The sequence below is a fragment of the Hemitrygon akajei genome, chromosome 13 (genome assembly GCF_048418815.1).
Source record: "Hemitrygon akajei chromosome 13, sHemAka1.3, whole genome shotgun sequence".
Classification (NCBI taxonomy): domain Eukaryota; kingdom Metazoa; phylum Chordata; class Chondrichthyes; order Myliobatiformes; family Dasyatidae; genus Hemitrygon; species Hemitrygon akajei.
The window spans coordinates 37,201,066-37,222,028 of NC_133136.1; the positions used below are offsets into that span (position 1 = coordinate 37,201,066).

The 20,963-nt window shown below is 38.6% G+C and overlaps 1 protein-coding gene across 1 annotated transcript in view; it reads left to right on the forward strand.

The window, feature by feature from the left end:
• Positions 1–3,897: 3,897 nt before the first annotated feature.
• ndufs4 (NADH:ubiquinone oxidoreductase subunit S4) overlaps positions 3,898–20,963 on the forward strand; it is a 109,006-nt gene continuing 91,940 nt past the window's right edge. Inside the window, exon 1 of the mRNA XM_073064400.1 lies at positions 3,898–4,023. Within this exon, the coding sequence (XP_072920501.1) occupies positions 3,944–4,023 (80 nt within the window). The 5' untranslated portion in view covers positions 3,898–3,943. The remainder of the gene's footprint in view (positions 4,024–20,963) is intronic.

The following is a 20,963-nucleotide window of genomic DNA, read 5'->3' on the forward strand; positions in this document are numbered from 1 at the left end:
TTGTTCCATCATATTAATAATAAATTCTTAACAAAAGAGAAAGGAAGCAAAAGTCTCCAATGAAGTATCATGGCACAGCTTGTCTTTAGACATTTTAACAACAGATCATAATCATTTAATTATCATGTACAGATACATCAAGATGCCTTAAAGTTATCAGAATAAATGTTTTGACTTGTTCTGGAAAAACTTGCTTTGATTGTCAGTAATTAAAATTGAGTTTCACATTGGTTCAGAATGCTGTTGCTGCTTGCTTCTATTTTTTGCATGATTTGTTTTTTCTATCTTTCCTTGTGAGCACTGGGGTTGGTCTTTTATTTTATTTTATTTTCGAATTGGGTTCTTTCAGATTCCTTGCTTTGTGACAGCCAGTAAGCAAACAAATCCCAAGGTTGTATAACTCTTTGAAATTAAATGCACTTTGAACTTGAATTTAGGATTTGTAAAACTTTTTATTCCTTCTTCACTCTCTTATGTTCCCAGAAAACACATGAATGTTATACGTAATTTAGGAATGGTTTAGTCCTTTAGTCTTAAGTATTAAGCAAACAGAAATCACCACAGTGGAAAGAAAATATGAAACTATGAAAGCAACAATTTTGCAGGGTAGTTTTAGCTCAATAGCTAGGATTTTTAAAATGTCCTTTGTTGAAGTGTGGGTCTGACTGGCCAAATAGCCAAGCCAATAATCAACGTTGGAGCATAAGCTCAACATTAGCAGATTAAAGTTTCCAAATTCCAAAAAAATGCTATATGTATGTAACAAAAATGTTTATTTTTACAAAGCATTTTAATATTTTATCCAATGCCTACTGCACCATGGAGCTGTGTGGTAATGACAAAGTTTGAAGGCACACAGGCTTCAGAGAGCATTTTAAAAGAGGATGCAGATACAAAAAGCTATAGGATAAAATTTTAGAACTTGGGAGTCTGGGCAGTATGAAGCACATTCAGCATTGGTGGACTTAACACTGGAGGCAGATATGATGTGGCAACGTGTATTGAGGAGCGCAGGTTAGGAGGAGATTGTAGTGTAAGAAGGTTAGGTCTTGGAGACTTTTGAAAATAAGGAAGGAAATTTTATGACTTTGGGTTGCTTATAATATTTTATTATATTTATATAATATATTTATAATTGTTGATATAAGATACTGAACAATGGAAAATGATTGAACTTTGAGCACTGTGGCATTGACAGGAGGGGGAAAGGTTCAGGAAGATGTTGTTGAAGGGTGGAAGATGGGATACTAGTCAGAAGAGCAAAAGGAATCACAAGCAGATGGTTAAGGACTTCAGCAACCAGGATATGTATCATGGGGAGGTGGGAGGAATGTTGTGGGAGGTTCAATGGTGTGGTCTACAACACAATGGCTGGTAAGATGAGCAGGGATAGAGTTACACAGTGTAATGGGTGAAAGTAGGCTATCGTGGCAATGTCACAGAGGGGTAATCCTGGTGCTGATTATAAATGCAAGCTGCAAATACGAAAGGGAGCTTCTTCAGTCCAAGGGTGGTGCAAGTGTAGAACAAGCTGTCAGTGGAAGTGGTGCATGCAGGTTTGGTTGCAACATTTAAGAGAAATTTGGATAGGTACAAGGATGGGAGGGGTGTGTAGGGCTATGGTACAGGTGTAGGTTGCTGTGACTAGGTAGAATAATAGTTTAGCATGAATTAAACAGGACAAAGAGCCTGTTTCTGGACTGTAGTGTTCTTTGATTTTTCTATGACTCTGTCCTATTTTGAGAACGGGAAATTCATTATACAAATCACAAAATAATCAACTTCAGTAGTGAGGCGGAAACTTGAGGCGAGTGGTCTAAAACTGATCTAAGTAAAGATGTGAGCAACACACACAAAATGCTGGAGGAACTCAGCAGGCCAGGCAGTATCTGTGGAAAAAAGTACAGTCGACATTTCGTACCGAGACCCCTCAACAGGACACTTGGAAGGGTCTCGGCCTGAAACATCAACTGTACTCTTTTCCATAGATGCTGCCTGGCCTGCTGAGTTCCTCCAGCATTTTGTGTGTATTGCTCAGATTTCCAGCATCTGCAGATTTTCTCTTGTAAGTAAAGATGCATATCCTGTGTTCATTATGATCACTTACCAAACTTCAACCTCTTTTTCACTCTGTAGTAAAAATTGATACTCACACAAAATATATTTTATAGGGAAGCTTTTCAGCATGGTAGTTGCAAAGTAAAATACAACCTACAATGATAATTATAAAAAGTCCAGCTGTGAGCACCATCTTTAAACATTTAAAAATGGACTTGAATGTTGCAACAGCAACTCGATCAACTGAGAAAGTGGGAAGATGGGCAAATGGGTCGTAGATGGATTTTCAACTCAGACAAGTGTCAAGAAATTAAGCTCAACAAAGGTGGATTTATACAGTAAAAAACAGTGACCTGTGGAGTGTTGTTGAGCAGAAAGACCCATGGGAACATGTACATAAGTTCCCTGGAAGTGATGTGACAGGTGAACAAGATGATGAAGGTGATGTATATTGTGCTTGGCTTCATTGGATGGGGCAAGAGTTAGGACATTTTGTTATGACCAATTGGCATGACCCTAGTGAAGCTACACCTGGAGTATTCCAGTGTATGTGGTTTGGTTGCCATATTATAGGAGTGATGTGATTTAACTAGAGAGTTGCAGAAAACGTTCACAAAGATGTTGCCAGACCTGTGGTAATTGAGTTATCAGGAGATTCTGGATAGGCCAGGAGTGTTGTCCCTGGAGAGAAGGGGGCCAAGGAGTGGCCTTTTATATCAAAATCATGAGGGACAGTGATAAGTTAGATTGTCATAGGCTTCTTCCCTGGATAAGGAAGTCTAAATCTAGAGGAATGGTTTCAAAGTGGAAGGAGAACGATTTACATGGGAACAAAGAGACAAGTTTGTCACACAGAAAGTGGTAGGCAAATGGAATGAGCAGTCAGATAAAGTGGTAGAGGTGGGTACAGTTACAATACTTAAAAGATATTCGGACTGGAAAGGCTTAGAGGGCTACGGGCCGAATGTAGTCAAACTGAACTAGCTCAGGAAGGCACAGGTGAATTGTATCAAATAACCTGTGTAGCTCTAACTCAATGAAATATTGTATGTTATAACAAAAAAAGGAACCAAATAATAATATATGATAATCCTCCCCCACCACAGCCCCTTGCATTAGAAATTTATGGATTAGTGTTCCAGGCCAATGACCTGTTGAACAGTTTGTTTCTTGTTACACACACTGTATTCTGTACAGACTGTCACTTATTGTTGATTACCTGTATGTACATTGAATACCCTCATTCTAATAGTCCAATTCTGACAACACACAAAAAATACTTCCATATATATAAAATGCTTTGGAGGGACCTGATACCTTGAAAGGCCTTCAAAACAGCACGTTATTTTAAAAAAGGGATGAGTAGATTAAGATTTTACATTTCATCGTTAAAATGGACCACAGTGGTATATTTCTTAAATAAGCTAAATGATTTGTTCACCACAATAAATCCACATTAGGACAGAGACACACATAATTCTGCAGATGCTGGAAATAGAGACATAGAAAACCTACAGCACAATACAGGCCTTTCGGCCCACAAAGTTGTGCTGAACATGTCCCTGCCTTAGAAATTACTAGGCTTACCTATAGCCCTCTATTTTACTAAGCTACATGTACCTTTCTAAAAATCTCCTAAAAAATCTGCTTCTGTGTGTTGCTCAGTCTACATTAAGATATTTTATTTGCTTTGGAGCAGAAAAGTGGGGCAGTTGCGAGGAGTAAACTTATTTCAAGACACAAGAGAGACTAGATGTTGGAAATTTGGACCAGTGCACAAAGTCCTGGGGGTACTTTATTTCGAGATGCGGTCGCACTTCTGGGATGTGTATCTGACGGACGTCAAGAACCTCGGTGCTCGCCGTCGATTGTTATCGAGTCGAAAATGGCCGCCTCAATGTCAGTGCGTCTGAAGCAGGTCGGTCTGTTGCGAGCTCTGCCCCGGTGTTTGCCGAGTTACAGCAGGTAAAGGTTTCTTTACACTCGCCGACATACGGCTGCCACCGTTAAAGCTAGGACCGTTGTACAGTTTAATGGTGAATCCGTTCACCGCAGTTCAATGTCGCAGCTGATGCAAAATATCCCAAGCGTAGGAGCTGTTGTAACTTTGTTTTTTTAAATATTTAAAATCTCAGTCAGTGGTGTGTCATAGTTGTTTACTGCTTTTCACGTAAATACCTGTTGGGTTCAAAAGGCTGTGAATCTGTCCAATGGAAGCCCCACCTACAAGGCGCTGCTCTAGGCGCATGCACGCTTCTTGTTACTGAGCAGTGTGGGCAAATAAATGACTTTTGGATTAAGTTGTTTAAAAGTGCTGCATAACCTCGAGTGACGTGTTATTTGAAATGAGAATATATTTTACAAAAGTAAGTTTTTTGGGGGTTGGCATTTTTATATTTTTCCGATTTTGAGAGGAAGATTTCTTTTGTTGAACAGCTGAAAGACGCACAGTCAATGTGGATACTAATCATTTCTAGCCAAGTGCATCTGCTGCTAAAACTCATTTTCAAAACTTTTTTTTCACTAGATGGCCTGTTCAGGGGTATGTTGTCAAAGTGTTAGAATTACTTTAGCATTGTTGATGTAAACAGGAGCATGTGTATCCCACCACCACCTTCCTGAAGTTGTTGTCATAAGATCATGTCACTAGGCACTCTATCTCCTTCATGTTCTCTGACTCGTCATTATTTGAGGTTCAGCCTACTATTATGGTATCATCTGCAAGCTTGCAGATGGAGATAGAGCAGAATCTGACCTCGCAGTCTTGAATGAATAGGGAGTGGAGTAGGAGGCAGAAGCCCACAACTTTATGGGGTACCGGTTTTGAGAATCTTCATAGTGGAGGTATTGTTTACTGCCCTTACAGATTGTGGACTGTTGGTCAGGAAGTCAAGCATGCAGTTGGGAAGGGCAGTGTTGTGTTGCAGGTCTAGGAGTTTGTAGATGAATTTGTGCAATTATAATTTAAGGTGAATTTGTAATTAAGGTACATATATGTCACCATATACTACTCTGAGACTCATTTTCTTGTGGGTATTCACAGTAAATACAAGAAACCCTTTAAAATCAATGCCAAACTACAGACAACAAAGACAGACAAACCAATGTGCAAAAGACAAATTGTGCTAATAAGAAAAAGAAACAAAATAATAAATATTGTGAACATGAGCTGTAGAGTCCTTGAAAGTGAGTCCACAGGTTGTGGAATCAGTTCATTGTTGGGGTGAGTGGTTATCCACTCTGGGATTTTCCTCCTCCTCTAGTCGATAATCAGTTCTTTGGTTTTGCTGACATTGAGTGAAAAGTTCTCATAGTGGCACCATTTGGCCAGATTTTCAGTCTCCCTATAGTAATGAAGTTGAAGCTGTAGTCAATAAACGATATTTTACCACTGACATCTTCATTGTCCAGATGCTTCGTAGGTTAGTGTGGGGCAGCGAGATGGCATCCACCATGGATGACAGTGGCCTTCTTAAAGCATATGAAGAAGGGAGAGGTTAAACATGTCAATAAATAACCCCCCACCAGCTGATCTGTGCAGTATCTAAGGACACACGCCAGGGACACCATCCAAGCCAGATGCTTTTTTGGAGTTCACTGATCTCATGTCTGTAACTGTGATGGTAGTTCAGGTGCATTACAGCTTATTGGACATGGATAGTGACATATCAGTCCCCCTTCTGTTAAAAACAGGCAAAGAATGATTTGAGCTTATCAGGAAGGGATGTGCTGTTGTCAGTGATGCTGTCTATTTTGTAACATGCTTATGTTGTGTAAGCTCTGCCACAGCTGGCAGCTGGTCTGAAACTTAATTTTTGCACTGGTATTGTCTTTTGGCATCCTTGATAGCTTTATGAAGGTTATATCTTGATTTCTGTTATAGATTACAGTTACCTGATTTGAACGCTGCAGTACTAGACCTAGGGAGTGGATCTGCTGGTTCATCCTTTATTTCTAGATTTACTTCTTTACAACACAATCGTCTAAACACTTGCGGATAAAGTCTGTGACAGTGGTAACATTCTCATCGAGATTGGCTGCTGAGTCTTTGAATATGGACCAGTCTACTAACTCAAAGCAGTTGGAGGGCAACTGATCTATTTTGTAAGGCTAGTACTGTACAACTTCCACTACTGACTCCTCATGTTTCAGATCTTGTTTTCTACATAGCGAAGGAGCACAGCCTGGAGGTATGATTTACTGAAGTGTCGGCTGGGGTTAGCTCATTAGACTTTTTTTGGCGGTTGTGTAGCAATGGCAAAGGGTGGAAATAAAAGGGGCCTTTTCTGGTTGTCTACCAGTGACTAGTTGTGTTCTGCAGTGGTGGATGTTGGAGCAGCTTCTTTTCATGTTATATGTCTATGATTTGGATGATGGCTTTGTGGATAAGTTTGAGCATGATACAAAGATAGGTGGAAGGGCAGATAGTGTTGAGGAAGCAGGGAGTCTGTAAAAGGATTAGGAGAATGGGCAAAGAAGTGACAGATGGAATATAACGTGGGGAAGTGTATGGTCATGCACTTTGGGAGAAGGAATAAAGGCGTAGACTATTTTCTGTATTTCTGTATAAATACAGAAATCAGAAGTGTAAAGGGACTTGGGAGTCCTGGTGTGGGATTCCCTAAATGTTAACGTGTGTTGAGTTGGTGGTAAGAAAGGCAAATGAAATGTTAGCATTCATTTTGAGAGAAATAGAATATTAAAGGAAGGATGTAATGCTGAGAGTTTATAAGGTTTATCAGACTGTGATTAGAGTATTGTGAACAGTTTTGGGCACCTTATCTAAGAAAGGAACTGCTGGCATTGGAGAGGGTCCAGAGGAGGTTCATGAGAATTATCGTGGGAATTAAAAGGGTTAACACATGAGCAGTAGATAATTCTGGGCCTGTACTTGCTGGTGTTGAGAATGAGGAGGGATCTTGTTGAAACCTATTTAATATTGAAAGGCCTAGTTAGAGTGGACATGGACAGGATATTTCCTATAGTAGGGGAGTCTAGGACCAGAGGGCACAGCCTCAGAATAGAAAGGTGTACCTTAGAACAGAGATGATGAGGAATTTCTTTAACCAGAGTGTAGCGAATCTGTAAAATTCAGTCAGCATCTTGTTGAGTTCCTCCAGCGTTTTGTGTGTGTTGTTCAGGTGTTAGACCATAAGACATAGAAACAGAATTAGACCATTCGATCCATCGAGTATGCTCCACCATTCAGTCCTGACTGATTCATTATCCCTCTCAAGTTCAGTTTCTTGCTTTCTCCCCATAACCTCTGACACCCTTACCAATTAATAACTTATCACCTCCTCTTTAAATATGCTCAATGACTTGGCCTCCAAAGCAGTCTGTGGCAATGAGTTCCATAGACTCACCACCCTCTGCCCTTTTCTCATCTTCACTTCTGAGATTGTGCCCTCTGGTCCTAGACTCTCCCACTACAGGAAACATACTTTCCACGTACACATACAAACAAGCTGGATGAACTCAGCAGGTCAGGCAGCATCCATTGAAATGAGCAGTCAACATATCGGGCAGAGATTTCAATGGATGCTGCCTGACCTGCTGAGTTCATCCAGCTTGTTTGTATGTGTTGATTTGACCATAGCATCTGCAGTGTACTTTGTGTTTACTTTCCACATACACTCTGCCTAGGCTTTTCAATATTTGATAGGTTTCAGTGAAATCCCCCTTATTCTTCTAAACTCCCGTAAGTACTGGTCCAGAACCATCAAACGCTCCTCATGTATTAACCCTTTCGTTCCAGGGAGCTTTCTCATGAACCTGCTCTGGGCCCTCTCCAATGCCAATACATCTTTATTAGATAAGAGTCTCAAGCCTCTTGTGTTAGGGATATTGCAGTTTTTTTCAGGAGTCTTTAAGAATTGTTTTTTCTATTTGTTTTGTGATCTTTTCCTGGTGACAAAGCTCTGAATAAATTATTGCAAAGCTTCACCCAATTCTCCAATGTCTGTAGTGGAAGGGCATCTGTCATTCTTGTAAAGTTCAGTCCAGAAACATCACAATAATTGATTTTAACAATCCAGGAACAATGTTGGCTGTGGGCCCATTTAAGATGGATCCTGTATGCTGGCCCAACCAGGAATTCCTACATTCCATCATTGAATTGTTTAATAATATGGAATCATGAACAATTCTTGATATTGTGGATATATCAGATGAGTAAATTTCCCCCAAGAGTTAAAGCATGCAAAGAGGATTGCATAGCATTGAACTTGATTGGAGTTTTCAAGACACTTATTGGCTAGGTGAAGGAAAATTTACTTCAGCTGGGAGTCTAAGAATAAGAATCTATATTTATTTTAAAAATGGAGTAGTTTCCTTCTGATAGAAATGCACAGAACAATAAAAATTGAGCAATGCAAAATCTAATTGAAGTCATGATGTACGATTTTATATATGAGACAGCTTTCCCTGAAGCAAAATTACTCAGGAGCATGGACAGTGGTCGCAAATTATGTCAAGCTCTTCTGTTACTTTGTCCAACAGTATAACTGATCCAGGGATCCATTTGCTTCAAGGTTGTTTTTTTATTGGTACGTACCAGATTTAAACGTGTAGAATTGGGGAGGGGTGGAAAAAAGGATTTAAAGATGCATATCAAAAATAACTGTTTAAGGGCAGACTTTTGTGTAGACTGTTGGAACAGCTGCAGTGAACAGAAAAAAAGAATTCTGGAAATGCTCGGCAGGTCAAGGAGTATTTCTGGAGTATGAAGTAGAGATGATCATTTAGGTCTTCGACCTGAAACAGTTTTGTTAAAATTTGCTAATGCTGATGATGTAACATTTTCCACTGATGCCATATACCTAATAGAATATGAAAAGTTGTTAATATCTTATTTGGATATCATGTAAGCACCACCTAATTATAAAGTGGGTGGATCCATGTTGAAGATTGAGGTGAGTGACATTGGGAAGGGAAAATGCAAGAGTTCCTAACGGATGAATGAAAGAATATTCAGAATCAGAATCAAGTTTATTATCACCAGCATGTGACATGAAATTTGTTAACTTCGCAGCAGCGGTTCAATGCAAAACATAATCTAGCAGAGAGAGAAAAAAATAATGACAATAAATAAAATAAAACATAATAAATAAACAAGTAAATCAATTATGTATATTGAACAGATTTTTTTAATGTGCAAAAAACAGAAATACTGTATATTTTTTTAAAAAGTGAGGTAGTGTCCAAAGCTTCAATGTCCATTTAGGAATCGGATGGAAGAGGGGAAGAGGCTGTTCCTGAATTGCTGAGTGTGTGCCTTCAGGCTTCTGTACCTCCTACCTGATGATAACAGTGAGAAAAGGGCATGCCCTGGGTGCTGGAGGTCCTTAATAATGGACGCTGCCTTTCTGAGTCACTGCTCCCTAAAGAGGATTTGGTGAAATGATCATGAGGAGTGAGTTAAAGACAAAATTAAAAGCTGGATGAAGAAATGATAATGATGGCTATCAAGGCTATATTTCTAAAACTGGACAGGAAAGGCAGCCTGCTTGGTAGCTCCTTACCTTGTCACTCTGAACCATTTGCAGTCAATTCAAAGAAACACAAAGGTAAGAATGCGCAAGAGACTAAAACAAAAAAGCAGGTGGGAGATAATGGGCCATGAGAGAGCAGCTCTATATATCGTGGTACTCTGCTATTCTAATGAGCTATATTGAGATTGGGAGCTTTGGCCTTCATGTTCCAAGCACCCAGTTAAATATGAGTTAAAATAATTGCTATTTTTAAAAGTTCTGACTCTTACTGGAAATGTGAGTTACTTTGGAGATTTGACATTAATATCTCTTCATCATTTGTGACAATTTAGAACATTCCTTTGTTAAAAGCCTCATCCGTGGGCTGTTGCATGGAATCCATTTTCACATTCTAATGGCTTAATTTTTGCTGCAAAGTTCTGAAGAGGAACTTGTAAATCCCCAGGCACTCTTTAGTAGATGCAGTCACTCAATTTCTAATTTGCTTCTTTCTCTGTCCCCATATGTTTGTTCATTTATGTCCTTTACAATATCCTTAATGCCTTATGGATGATTGAGTTGAATTATATTCTTTATATGATAAGTCTGTATGGCTGGTCAGCGGGAAAAAAGTACCGAAGATAGTGTTGAAAGTCTGGATTACTGGTTCTGATCAACCAAATCAGGCCTCGGGCTGGAAAAAAAATGTTGGCTGATGATCTGTCATAAGGTTTGTAATTCTGTTTTCCTGTCTAACCATTTTTCTGCTCAAAGGCATCTGATACCATTAGGATTGCTGGATCTGCTTTAACTGATTACAAAAAAAGCATGGAAAGATGTCACTTATTTAGTCAAAATTGAACAGAAATCTCTAATTTCTGCAAGAGCTCAAACTTTATAATAGCTTGTTAGATGACAATATGTATCATCTGTTTGATAAAGCTGTAACTTGATTTTACAGTCATTTCCCTTTGTTCTTGAAAACTTAGATTGTAGAAATAATTGGGAAACTTCTTGTGAAACTGATCATGTTTTGCAGAAACATTACAACCTGATTCAGAAGTAACTGATTTAATTAATTCTCATGTAAACAGATGCACTCTGGAGTTTTCACCATTTATCAAACACTGCTATATTTGGTAGTTAAAAGATGAATGTTTTAGATGACATGCCGAATCTTTGCAAACTCCTAAGGGAGTAGAGGTGCTGCCATGCTTTCTTCGTGATTGCACTTATATGCTGGGCCCAGGACGGATCCTCTGAAATAATAACATAAAGGAATTTAAAGTTGCTGATTTGTTACCACTTTTGATTCAACTTATGACAACGGTCTGATGGTTTTGGTGCTGTGTTTAGCCACACAGTCATAACTGTGAAGTAAGAAGAGCAACCGTTACACAGCCTTGTTGTGCAACTGTGCTGACGGAGATTGTGGAGGAGATGTTTCTAGTCTGAACTGATTGGGGTCTGCAAGTGAGGAAATCGAGGATCCAGTTGCACAAGGAGGTATTGAGGTCAAGTTCTTAAAGCTTATTGAAGTTTTGAGGGGATGATAGTATTGAATGCCAAGCTGTAATTGATAAAGAGCATCCTGATGTATGCATCTTTGCTGTCCAGATGTTTCAGGGTTGAGTAGAGAGCTAATGAAGTGACATCTGTTGTGGACCTTTTGCACTGGTAAGCAAATTGGAGCAGATCCAAGTCACTTCATAGGCAGTTGATATGTTTCATCACCAACCTTTCAAAATACTTCATCACTGTGGATGGAAGTGCTGCTGGACAATAGTGATTGAGGCAGGTTACTACATTGTTCTTAGGCACCAGTATAATTGAAGCCTGATTGAAGTAGGTGTATATTGTAACATAATATTGAAGTAGTTTGATGTGAGGAAGATATTTTCTCTTGTTCGATAGTCCGTATTCAATAATCTCTCTTTACAAATGTGCTACCTATTTAAGCCTAAGGATATTTAATTTGTGCGCTGAGTTTCTTGACCCTTTTGGATTTTCTTCATTCTCTTTCCAAAAGCCACGGAAATGAACTCTTTGAATATTTTTCATACTGATGGAGAGGTCTTTGAGCATAGTGAAATATTATAGAAGGTTCTATCAACTTGTATATTGCATATATTTTATTAAATTGCTGAGCAGGCAGGAGGGGCTGAGTGGCCTGCATTGACTTCTATTTATGTTCAGGTGTATTTTGTTTTGGAAGTAACATTAATTTATTACTTAAGAAGCTTTTCTAAGTGAATTTATTCTTAGCTTCCATCAGATTAGATATTGTAGAACACTGGTTGAGGTATGATGTTATTTTTCAGCAGTTATTTTGAAAGTAATAATTTTTGAACAGGCTTTCTAAAATGCTTTATTTCATTCTGTGTCTGTTATACTTTTATTAATAGTAATAGAGCGAATACATGTAAATTAGCAACAGGTCTCACCCTTTTTCCTTAAGTCCATCATTGTTATTAATTCATTAATAGTGATAATTTCTGTTCAAAATTACCTTGGCACACATAGGATTAATGGCACCTAACGGCAACTCCTTTGCTTGCAGAATTTCTTGTAAGATTTTCATCAGTTTGGAGCCACACACTCAGAAAGGTTCACCGCCTCTGTATTAGCATAAGATGATTTCCTTTCCCTTTTCCACTTCTAATTTTTCTTTTCAGTATCTGCTTTGGATTTTATGGTTAATGGAGGTTGCAAATTGTGGTTTTGACAGCTTGAATTTTATGTATGTGTTTATTTATTTAGAAGTAGAGATACTGGGTGGAATAGGTCCTTCTGACCCAAAGAGCTGCACCCCCATCCCTAGCAAACCACTTATTTAACAACAGCAGATTCACAGGATAATTTACAATGTTCAATTAACCTACCAAACAGTACATCTTTGGACTGTGGGAGGAAAATCAAGCACCCAGAGGAAACCCATGTAGTCACAGGGAGAATATATGAACTCCTTACAGATGGCACCAGAATTGATGAACTCCGGCGCCCCGAGCTGTAATAGTGTCACACTAACCGCTGAGCTACCGTGGTGCCCTATTTGTTAATGCATAACTAAATATGCTCAAGTCTTCTTGACTTTCCACATCCTTCCATCTCTCTAACCAAAACTTGGATCACGGTCTTATTCCCAAGAATGAATATTCAGGATAAACAGCACAATAACTGATTTTGCCCCTACAAATTTGTTTTGTATGGAGACCAGTAATTGAACTGTGTAGACTCAATAAGGGTGAAATACTGTTAATTACAGGCTGTCAGCATTAGTTAGAGCAATTTGAATTAAATTACATGTATGACACAGAAGTAATTCACTGATATTAATACAAGAAAATAGCAGAAATGCATTAGGAAGATGCGGGGCAAAGGTAGATCAGCAAATTGTGTGCCAAGGTTTTCTGCACCACAGAACAGGCAGAGCTGGTGAAGACTATAAAATGTGCAAATGGGATTAACTTGAAGCAGAAATCATTAAATATTTTGAAGAGTTGCTTCTCAGTATTCACAAGGATGGTCTTAACATAAGCCCGTCATCTGTCATTCAATGAGATCATGGCTGATCTTGTACCCCAGATTTTTTATTTACTGAAATCCCTTAATTCCCTCAGTATTTTGAGAATCAAACAATTTCAGTCTTGAATGTATAATATAACTGAACGGTTCGTTAAGGCAGAGAATTCCAAAACTGATAACAGTTTGTAAAAATTTCTCCTCTTCTTTGTCCTAATTATGTCACCATTTATTGAAACTGCGATTTGCAGATCAGCTTTTTATCTTGGAGGAAGACAGCTTCCCAGGATCATAGTTCTCAAATGTCAATGATTTATTGAGATCCTCCCTCATTCAAAAGGGAATAAAGACTTGGCCTATTTAATTTGCCTTATAGGACAACATAATTCTCTGAATCTCCATTTGGCAAGAATTTGGAGTGCACGCTCTGACATGAGTTTATCCTTGATAAGGAATCAAAATTGTACACTGTAATCCAGATATATTCATAATAATGCTCTCTATAATTGCAATAAATTCCAATCAGTGCACCCATGCCCAAAGGCTGATGAAATAGATTCAGGCAATTGCATGCTCGTGGCCTGGCAAAATGTTAGTATCGCTAAACAAGAATAAACTTGAGGTCTACAAAATATTCCTCAATATTGATTCTGAAAGAGGGTGATTATAAATTTACAACTTCAACCCCCATTGAAATGGCATTCTAAAAATAAACTGGAAACCTCAGCAATATGCTGACTGATTTTCAAAGTCCGTTTGTTAAATTAAGATAGTCCACTTAAACAAAGAAGATTAAATGCCACACATAGTTATTAAGTCATACTAATTTGGCTGAGGAAGAAGCAGAAAAACCCCTTGGAAATTGTTCATTTTAAGCATAGTTAACGTTAAGTATGGTTTAAGAGGCTTTTTAGAGTTTAGAACTCAGTAAAATAGGAGTAAAAGTACCCTTTCAAGCTTCCTCTGCCATTCAGTATGATCATGGTTAATCCCAACTAATCTCAGGAGTCAGTCAGGAGAACACACACCAATCCTTATTGAGGAGTCAATGGTGGAAAGGATGTGCAGTTTCAAGTTCCTGGGCATCAACGTCTTAGATCAAGGCATGCCAGTAGCTATACTTCATTAGGAATTTGAGAAGATGTCATGAAAGACTAGCAAATTTCTACAGATGTATCAAGGAGAGCATTTTGATTGGGTGCAATACTACCTGATATGGTGGCACCAATGCACAGGATCATAGGCGTCAGAAGGTTGTATATTCAGCCATCTCCATCATGTGTACAAGCCTCCCTATTGTTGCAGACATTTTTTAAAAACAATGCCTTAAGAAGTCAGCATCCAACACTAAGGATCCCTCACTCTCTGGAGCATGCCCTCTTTTCCTTACTACCATCAGAGAGGAGGTACATGGGCCTGAAGACCCACATTCAACTTTTTAGGAACAACATCTCCTCCCCCGCCCCCCACCCCATCACTATCAGATTCTGAACGATTCATGAACACTACCTTGCCGTTCCTCTTTTGCACTGTTTATTTATTTTCATTGTATGTCATAGTTAATGTTACACCCGAACTGCATTACAATCTCAAAACAGCAAACTTCTCAACTAATGTCAGTGTCAATAAACCTGATTTTGTTTCAACACTTAGTGGTTTAAATGCAGACCACAATTATTTAGAATACTGAATGTGAAGTGGTGTCATTTACTCTATGATGGATCATAGATTGGGTATTAATTTAAGCACTATGCAACAAGGCTCCAATTAATAGTTATGCAAAAGTTTATAGCTGAATTTGCTATTCTTTCATTAATATTCTATTTGTACTTGTTCAACCTTAAATTCAAAGAAAAGGGTTAATTTTTTCTTTAAAAGTCGGCAAGCTCCTGACACTTTCATGAGTCAATAAGAAACCACTTAGGAGCAAATGTAAAACCATGCTGTCAGTAACTTCTTCAGTATTCTTTGCCTTAATATTGATGCACTGATATAAACTATTTCAAGATTTACTTTAACAACTTGTGAATCAAAGCTAATTTGCAATTTTGGCATGTCCATTCTTTAATAACCTTTCTATACTGTGGCTAAATGAAGACTGGATTTAGATCTAGAAGGCATCTAGAAAGCTTTTTCTAGAAAATTTACAGATTTTTTTTCAAATCAATTGACAATACATTTTAAAAGGTTACAGAGAATTTATACCTCACTAGTGTGAGATGAGGTATAACCTAAGGTGTTACCTAGCTTTCTTATACTAACTAAATGGTGTTGCTGTTATTTATAATCTATCAAACAAAATTGTTGTATCCCAATGGTTTTAGGCAGAATGAACTCCAGTTCACAGTTGTGGACCAACCACATCTTGTCTGATGTGAAAACAGGACTATTCTAAAGCTTAGTACTAGGTTTCTCTGCAAGGTTGTCTGATACTTTGCAAAAAAAAATGCAGTTTCTTTGTTCACCTCTTCATATGTCACAGATTGAATGGCGCTTTCAGTATATGGGTGCTAAATGCACTCTTTGTTGCACTGCAGACAGAACAAAGCCTTTTCGCAAGTCTAGACAGCTGTTTGTCTCATCCTTGAACTTTGGTAAACCTATTTCAAACAGTGAATTGCAGACTGGTTAGTAGAGTGCATTTTGTATTGTTTTATTAATTTGGCATGGAGACAACATTCAGAGAATATCAGAGGTCATTCTGTTAGAGCAGTGACTGCATCTTTAGCGAATATCAAGGGTGTAACATTAGATGACATCTACAAAGCTGCTGTTTGTTGTAACCTCATACTTTTACAAAATTAGTGTTTGGACTTGTCTGCAAAACAGGAATTTTTAAAATTCTGAGAACAATGTTAGATTCTTTCAAAGCCCTGTATCCTTTTCGTCTTAAGAGTACTACAGAGTTATAATCCATGTGGGAAAGAGACTATTTCATATAATCTTCCTTCGTCTTTTTTTCCTAAGGAAAATCTTCACCTCCAAATCCAGTCATAAAAAAAGCTTTCTAATTTAAAGAGGTAAATAGAATGTGGAGGGTTTTTTTTTGGAAGTTATTTGCTAGTCTGATCAAAACCTGAATGAACACCATACAAAAGGCACTGTTTGTTTCAATGATGCAGGGGAAATTGTTTTGAATTAGATGCAGAAGGCCATTCTGCCTCTCAAGCCTATTCTGAAATTCAGTTTGATCAAGGCTGTTTGCAAGAGACAGATCCAGATTAATTCCGTTACCTATGCTAAGTACATGCTACATTACCCTGAACAACCTAACACCAATTTTAAGTTTATTTCTCTTTTTTCTTGACTCTTTCTTTACCATCCTCTCCCCAATCAGAAGTGATAGTAATTTTCTTTTGACTGTATCAACATTTTTTAGTTACTGCGACATCTCAATTAAATCTTGCTTTTCAAACTCACTGGACTTGTATTTGTTGTAACTTCAGAATCAGGTTTATTATCACTGACCTGGATGATGTGAAATTAGTTGTTTTGCAGCAGCAGTTCAAAGGTTTAGTGCAAAAATGGAGTAATGAGGTACTGTTCATGGACCATTCAGAAATCTGATGGCAGAAGGAAGGAAGCTCTTTCTGAATCATTGAATGTGGGTCTTCAGGCTCCTGTACGAGCACCCTGATTGATAGTAGTAACAAGAAAAGGGCATGTTACTGATAGTGAGGGTCTTTAGTGATAGATGTTAACTTCATCAGATACCACCTTGATACCACCTTATGTTGAAGTGGAGAGTGGTGTGCTTGTGATGGAGCTGGTTGACTCTGCATCCCACTGCAGCCTCTTGCAATACTGTACATTGGAACCTCTATACCATGCTGTGATGCAACCAGTCAGAATGCTCCCCAATATACATCTGTTGTTATTTGCAAGAGTCTTTGGTGACATATCAAATCTCCTCAAACTCTTAATGAAGTAGAGTTGTCTTTGTGATTGCATCAATATGTTGGGCCCTGGACAGATCCTCCTAGATGTTGACACCCAGGAACTTGAAACTGCTCACACTTGCCATTGCTGATCCCTCAATGGAGACTGGTCATAGAATCAAAGAAAAGTACAGCACAGAAACAGGCCCTTCGGTCCATCTAGTCTGTGCCGATCCATTTAAACTGTTGTCTTGCACTGGGACTTTAACCTCCATACCCTACCATCCATGCACTTATCCAAACGTCTCTTAAATGTTGAAATTGAGCTTGCATGTCCCACTTGCACTGGCACTTTGTTTCTCACTCTCAAGACCCTCTGAATGAAGTTTCCCTTCATATTCCCCTTAAACTTTTCACCTTTCATCCTTAACCCATGACCTCTGGTTTTAGTCCCACCTAACCTCAGTGGAAAAAGCCTGCTTGCATTTACCTTATCTATACCCCTCCTAATTTTGTTTACAGTACCTCAATTAATTCTTGTCTCATTCTCTAGTGTTCCAAGGAATAAAGCCCTAACTTATTCAATCTTTCCATATAACTTAGGTCCCCCAGACCCGGCAACATCCTTGTAAGTTTTCTCTGTACTCTTTCAACCTTACTTGCATCATTCCTGTAGGTTGGTCACCAGAACTGCACACTATTCTCCAAATTAGGCCTCACCAATGTCTTATACAACTTCAACATATCATCCCGTCTCCTGTACTTAATACTTTGATTTATGGCCAAAGTGTCAAAAGTTTTCTTAATGATCCTCACAATCCATGACACCAGTTTCAATGATTTATTGACCTGTATTCCAAGATCTCTGTCTACCACACTCCTCTGTGCCCTTCCATTCACTGTGTAAGGCCTACCCATCTTACTGAAGTTTAACACCTCAGACTTAATTAAATTCCATCTGCCATTTTTTAGCCTATTTTTCCAGCTGGTCCAGATCCTGTTGCAGGCCATGATAGCCTTCTTCACTGTTCACTACTCTCCCAACTGTGGTGTCATCTGCAAATTTGCTCATCCAGTTAACAACATTATCATCTGGATCATTGATATAGATGACAAACAACAATGGACTCAGCACCAAACCCTGCGGCACTCTACTAGTCACAGGCCTGAGATGCACCCATCTACAACCACTCTCTGGCTTCTCCCACAAAGCCAATGTCTAATCCAGTTTACTACCTCATCTTGAATGCCAAGCGACTGAACCTTTGTGACTAATTTCCCATGCAAACCTTGTCAAATACCTTGCTAAAGTCCATGTAGACACTAGATCATCCACCATGTAGATCTGGTCCCTTAGAATACCTTCCAATAACTTTCCCACTACTAATGTTAGGCTCACTGGCCTATAATTTCCTTGTTAATTTTTAGAGTCTTTTTTTAAACAGAATCAGAATCAGGTTTAATGTTACCGGCATATGTCGTGAAAGCAGTACAATGAAATACATGATAAGTAAATACAGAGGAAAGGAACTGAGTTACACTAAGTATATGTATGTCTATTAAATAGTTAAGTTAAAAATAAGGAGCACAAAGAAAAACAGAAATAAAAAAGTAGTGAAGTAATGTTCATGGGTTCAATGTCCATTTAAAAATGGAATGGCAGAAAGGAAGAATTGTTCCTGAACCCAGACTGTTCTATACCAGTCTGTGATGCAGCCAGTGGGAATGCTCTCCATGATACATTTGTAGAAGTGTTCATGTGTTTTACAAACCAAATCTCCTCAGATTCTTAATGAAATATAGCTGCTGCCTTGCCTTCTTTATAGGTGCATCCAGGTTAGTTCCTCAGTGATATTGACACCCAGGAACTTGAAATTGCTCACTCTCTCCATTTTTGATCCCTCTGAGGATGTGTTTGTGTTCTGTCTTCTTACCCTTTCTGAAGTCCACAGTTGGATCTTTGGTCTTGCTGACATTGAATGAAAGATTGTTGTTGCAACACCACTCAAGTAACTGGTATATTTCACCCCTCTACGCCCTTTTGTCACCATCTGAAATTCTGCCAACAATGGTTGTATCATCAGCAAGTTTATAGATGGCATTTGAGCGAGCCACACAGTCATTGGTGTAGAGAGAGTAGAGCAATGGGCTAAGCACATGCCCCTTTGTTTCGAATCCACACAGATTGTGGTCTTTCAGTTAGGAAGTCCAGGATCCAGATGCAGAGGGAGGTACAGAGGCCGCCTAGGTTCTTTAGCTTTTCAATTAGAACTGCAGGAATGATGGTGTTAAACGCTAAGGTGTAGTCAAAAACACCTAGGTTTTTGCATTGTTTGGGTAATCCATAGAGAGTCATTGAGATTGCGTCTGCTGTAGACCTGTTGTGGCAATAGGCAAATTGCAGCGGGTCCAAGTCCTTCTTCCTGAGACAGGTGTTTATTCTAGCCATGATCAGCCTCTTAAAAGATTTAATCACTGGAACAGATCTGCTTTAAGATGGCAACATCTCCTCCTCTAATCTGTGTAGAGTCCATGAAGTTGATGCCTTTTGGCCTTACTTCTACAGATTCAGTGTCTGTCTCCTGAGTAAATACAAATGGTGTGTGTTCCCCTGACCAACACCACTCAGCGAGTCAGCCTGTCTCAGTCCTACAAGCTTCTTCACCATTGGATATTATACTAACAGCATTTGTGTCATCTACAAATTTTGTAGATGGTGTCTGGACAGTGCTTAACTACACAATCATGCATTCAGACACATCCTTGAGGTACTCCTCTGATTGTCAACAAAGAGGAAATGTTATTCCCAATCCATTCTGAATGTGGTCTCCTGATAAGGAAGTTGAAGATCCAGTTGCAGAGGGGACCTCAGAGGCCCAGTTAGTAAATGATTATTAATACTTAGGGATGATATTTTAGTCCTGGTGTTGTTCTGGTGAAACTGCAATGCCCATTGTCTAGAGCCAATATATTCTTTCAAAAATACAAATATCCAAAATAAAATATAGTTTACCCAGAAAACTATGTAACTCTTTACCTTTTGTGTTCCTACATCTCAGGATAAAGCCCAAAATTTCATGAGCAGTTTAGTTATGTTTTTACAGATGTTCATTATATCAGGTTTGATATTTTAAGTATAAATGCCAGCAAGTGTGATAAATCGGAACCTGCAAGACAAACCTTGAAGTATCTACCTTCTTGTTGGTCTTCCCTCTTAAGAAAGCAATCTCTGACTTGATTTAATCTTGGGTTTACCCATGTCTTTGAAGTAATAAAGAGTAAATATTCCTTAGTCTTGCCTGCTTAAGTTTTAATTGTTTTATGTGAAACCAAATGTCATTCGTAAGGCCAGTGATATTGTGGGGGTGGAACTGGACTCTCTGACGGTGGTGTCTGAAAGGAGGATGCTGTCCAAGTTGCATGCCATCTTGGACAATGACTCCCATCCACTCCAGAATGTACTGGTTAGGCACAGGAGTACATTCAGCCAGTGACTCATTCCACCGAGATGCAACACTGAGTGTCATAGGAAGTCATTCCTACCTATGGCCATCGGACTTTACAACTCCTCCCTCGGAGTGTCAGACACCCTGAGCCAATAGGCTGGTCCTGGACTAATTTCCACTTGGCATTATTTACTTATTATTATTTAATTATTTATGGTTTTATATTGCTATATTTCTACACTATTTTTGGTTGGTGCGACTGTAACGAAACCCAATTTCCCTCGGGATCAATAAAGTATGTCTGTCTGTCTGTGAAATTTGACTAATTTTCTAGGATTAACCCAGTCAGCTCATTCATAATTAATTTTTCATTAAGTTAGCTCAAAGTCCTTTTAAGAGGAAGCATTTTTCTGGAAAGAAACAATCCAAGTTTGCATTATCTATGGTAGCTTAAATATTGAACCCAGTGTAAATTGTGTAGGTTACCTCTACATTCTGAAAGTTATGTTTTGAATAATTAAATGCATTTGGTACACTAAGATTTGGGCAGCATCAAATACAGCAGCAAATTTCCTTGGCATTAAGAT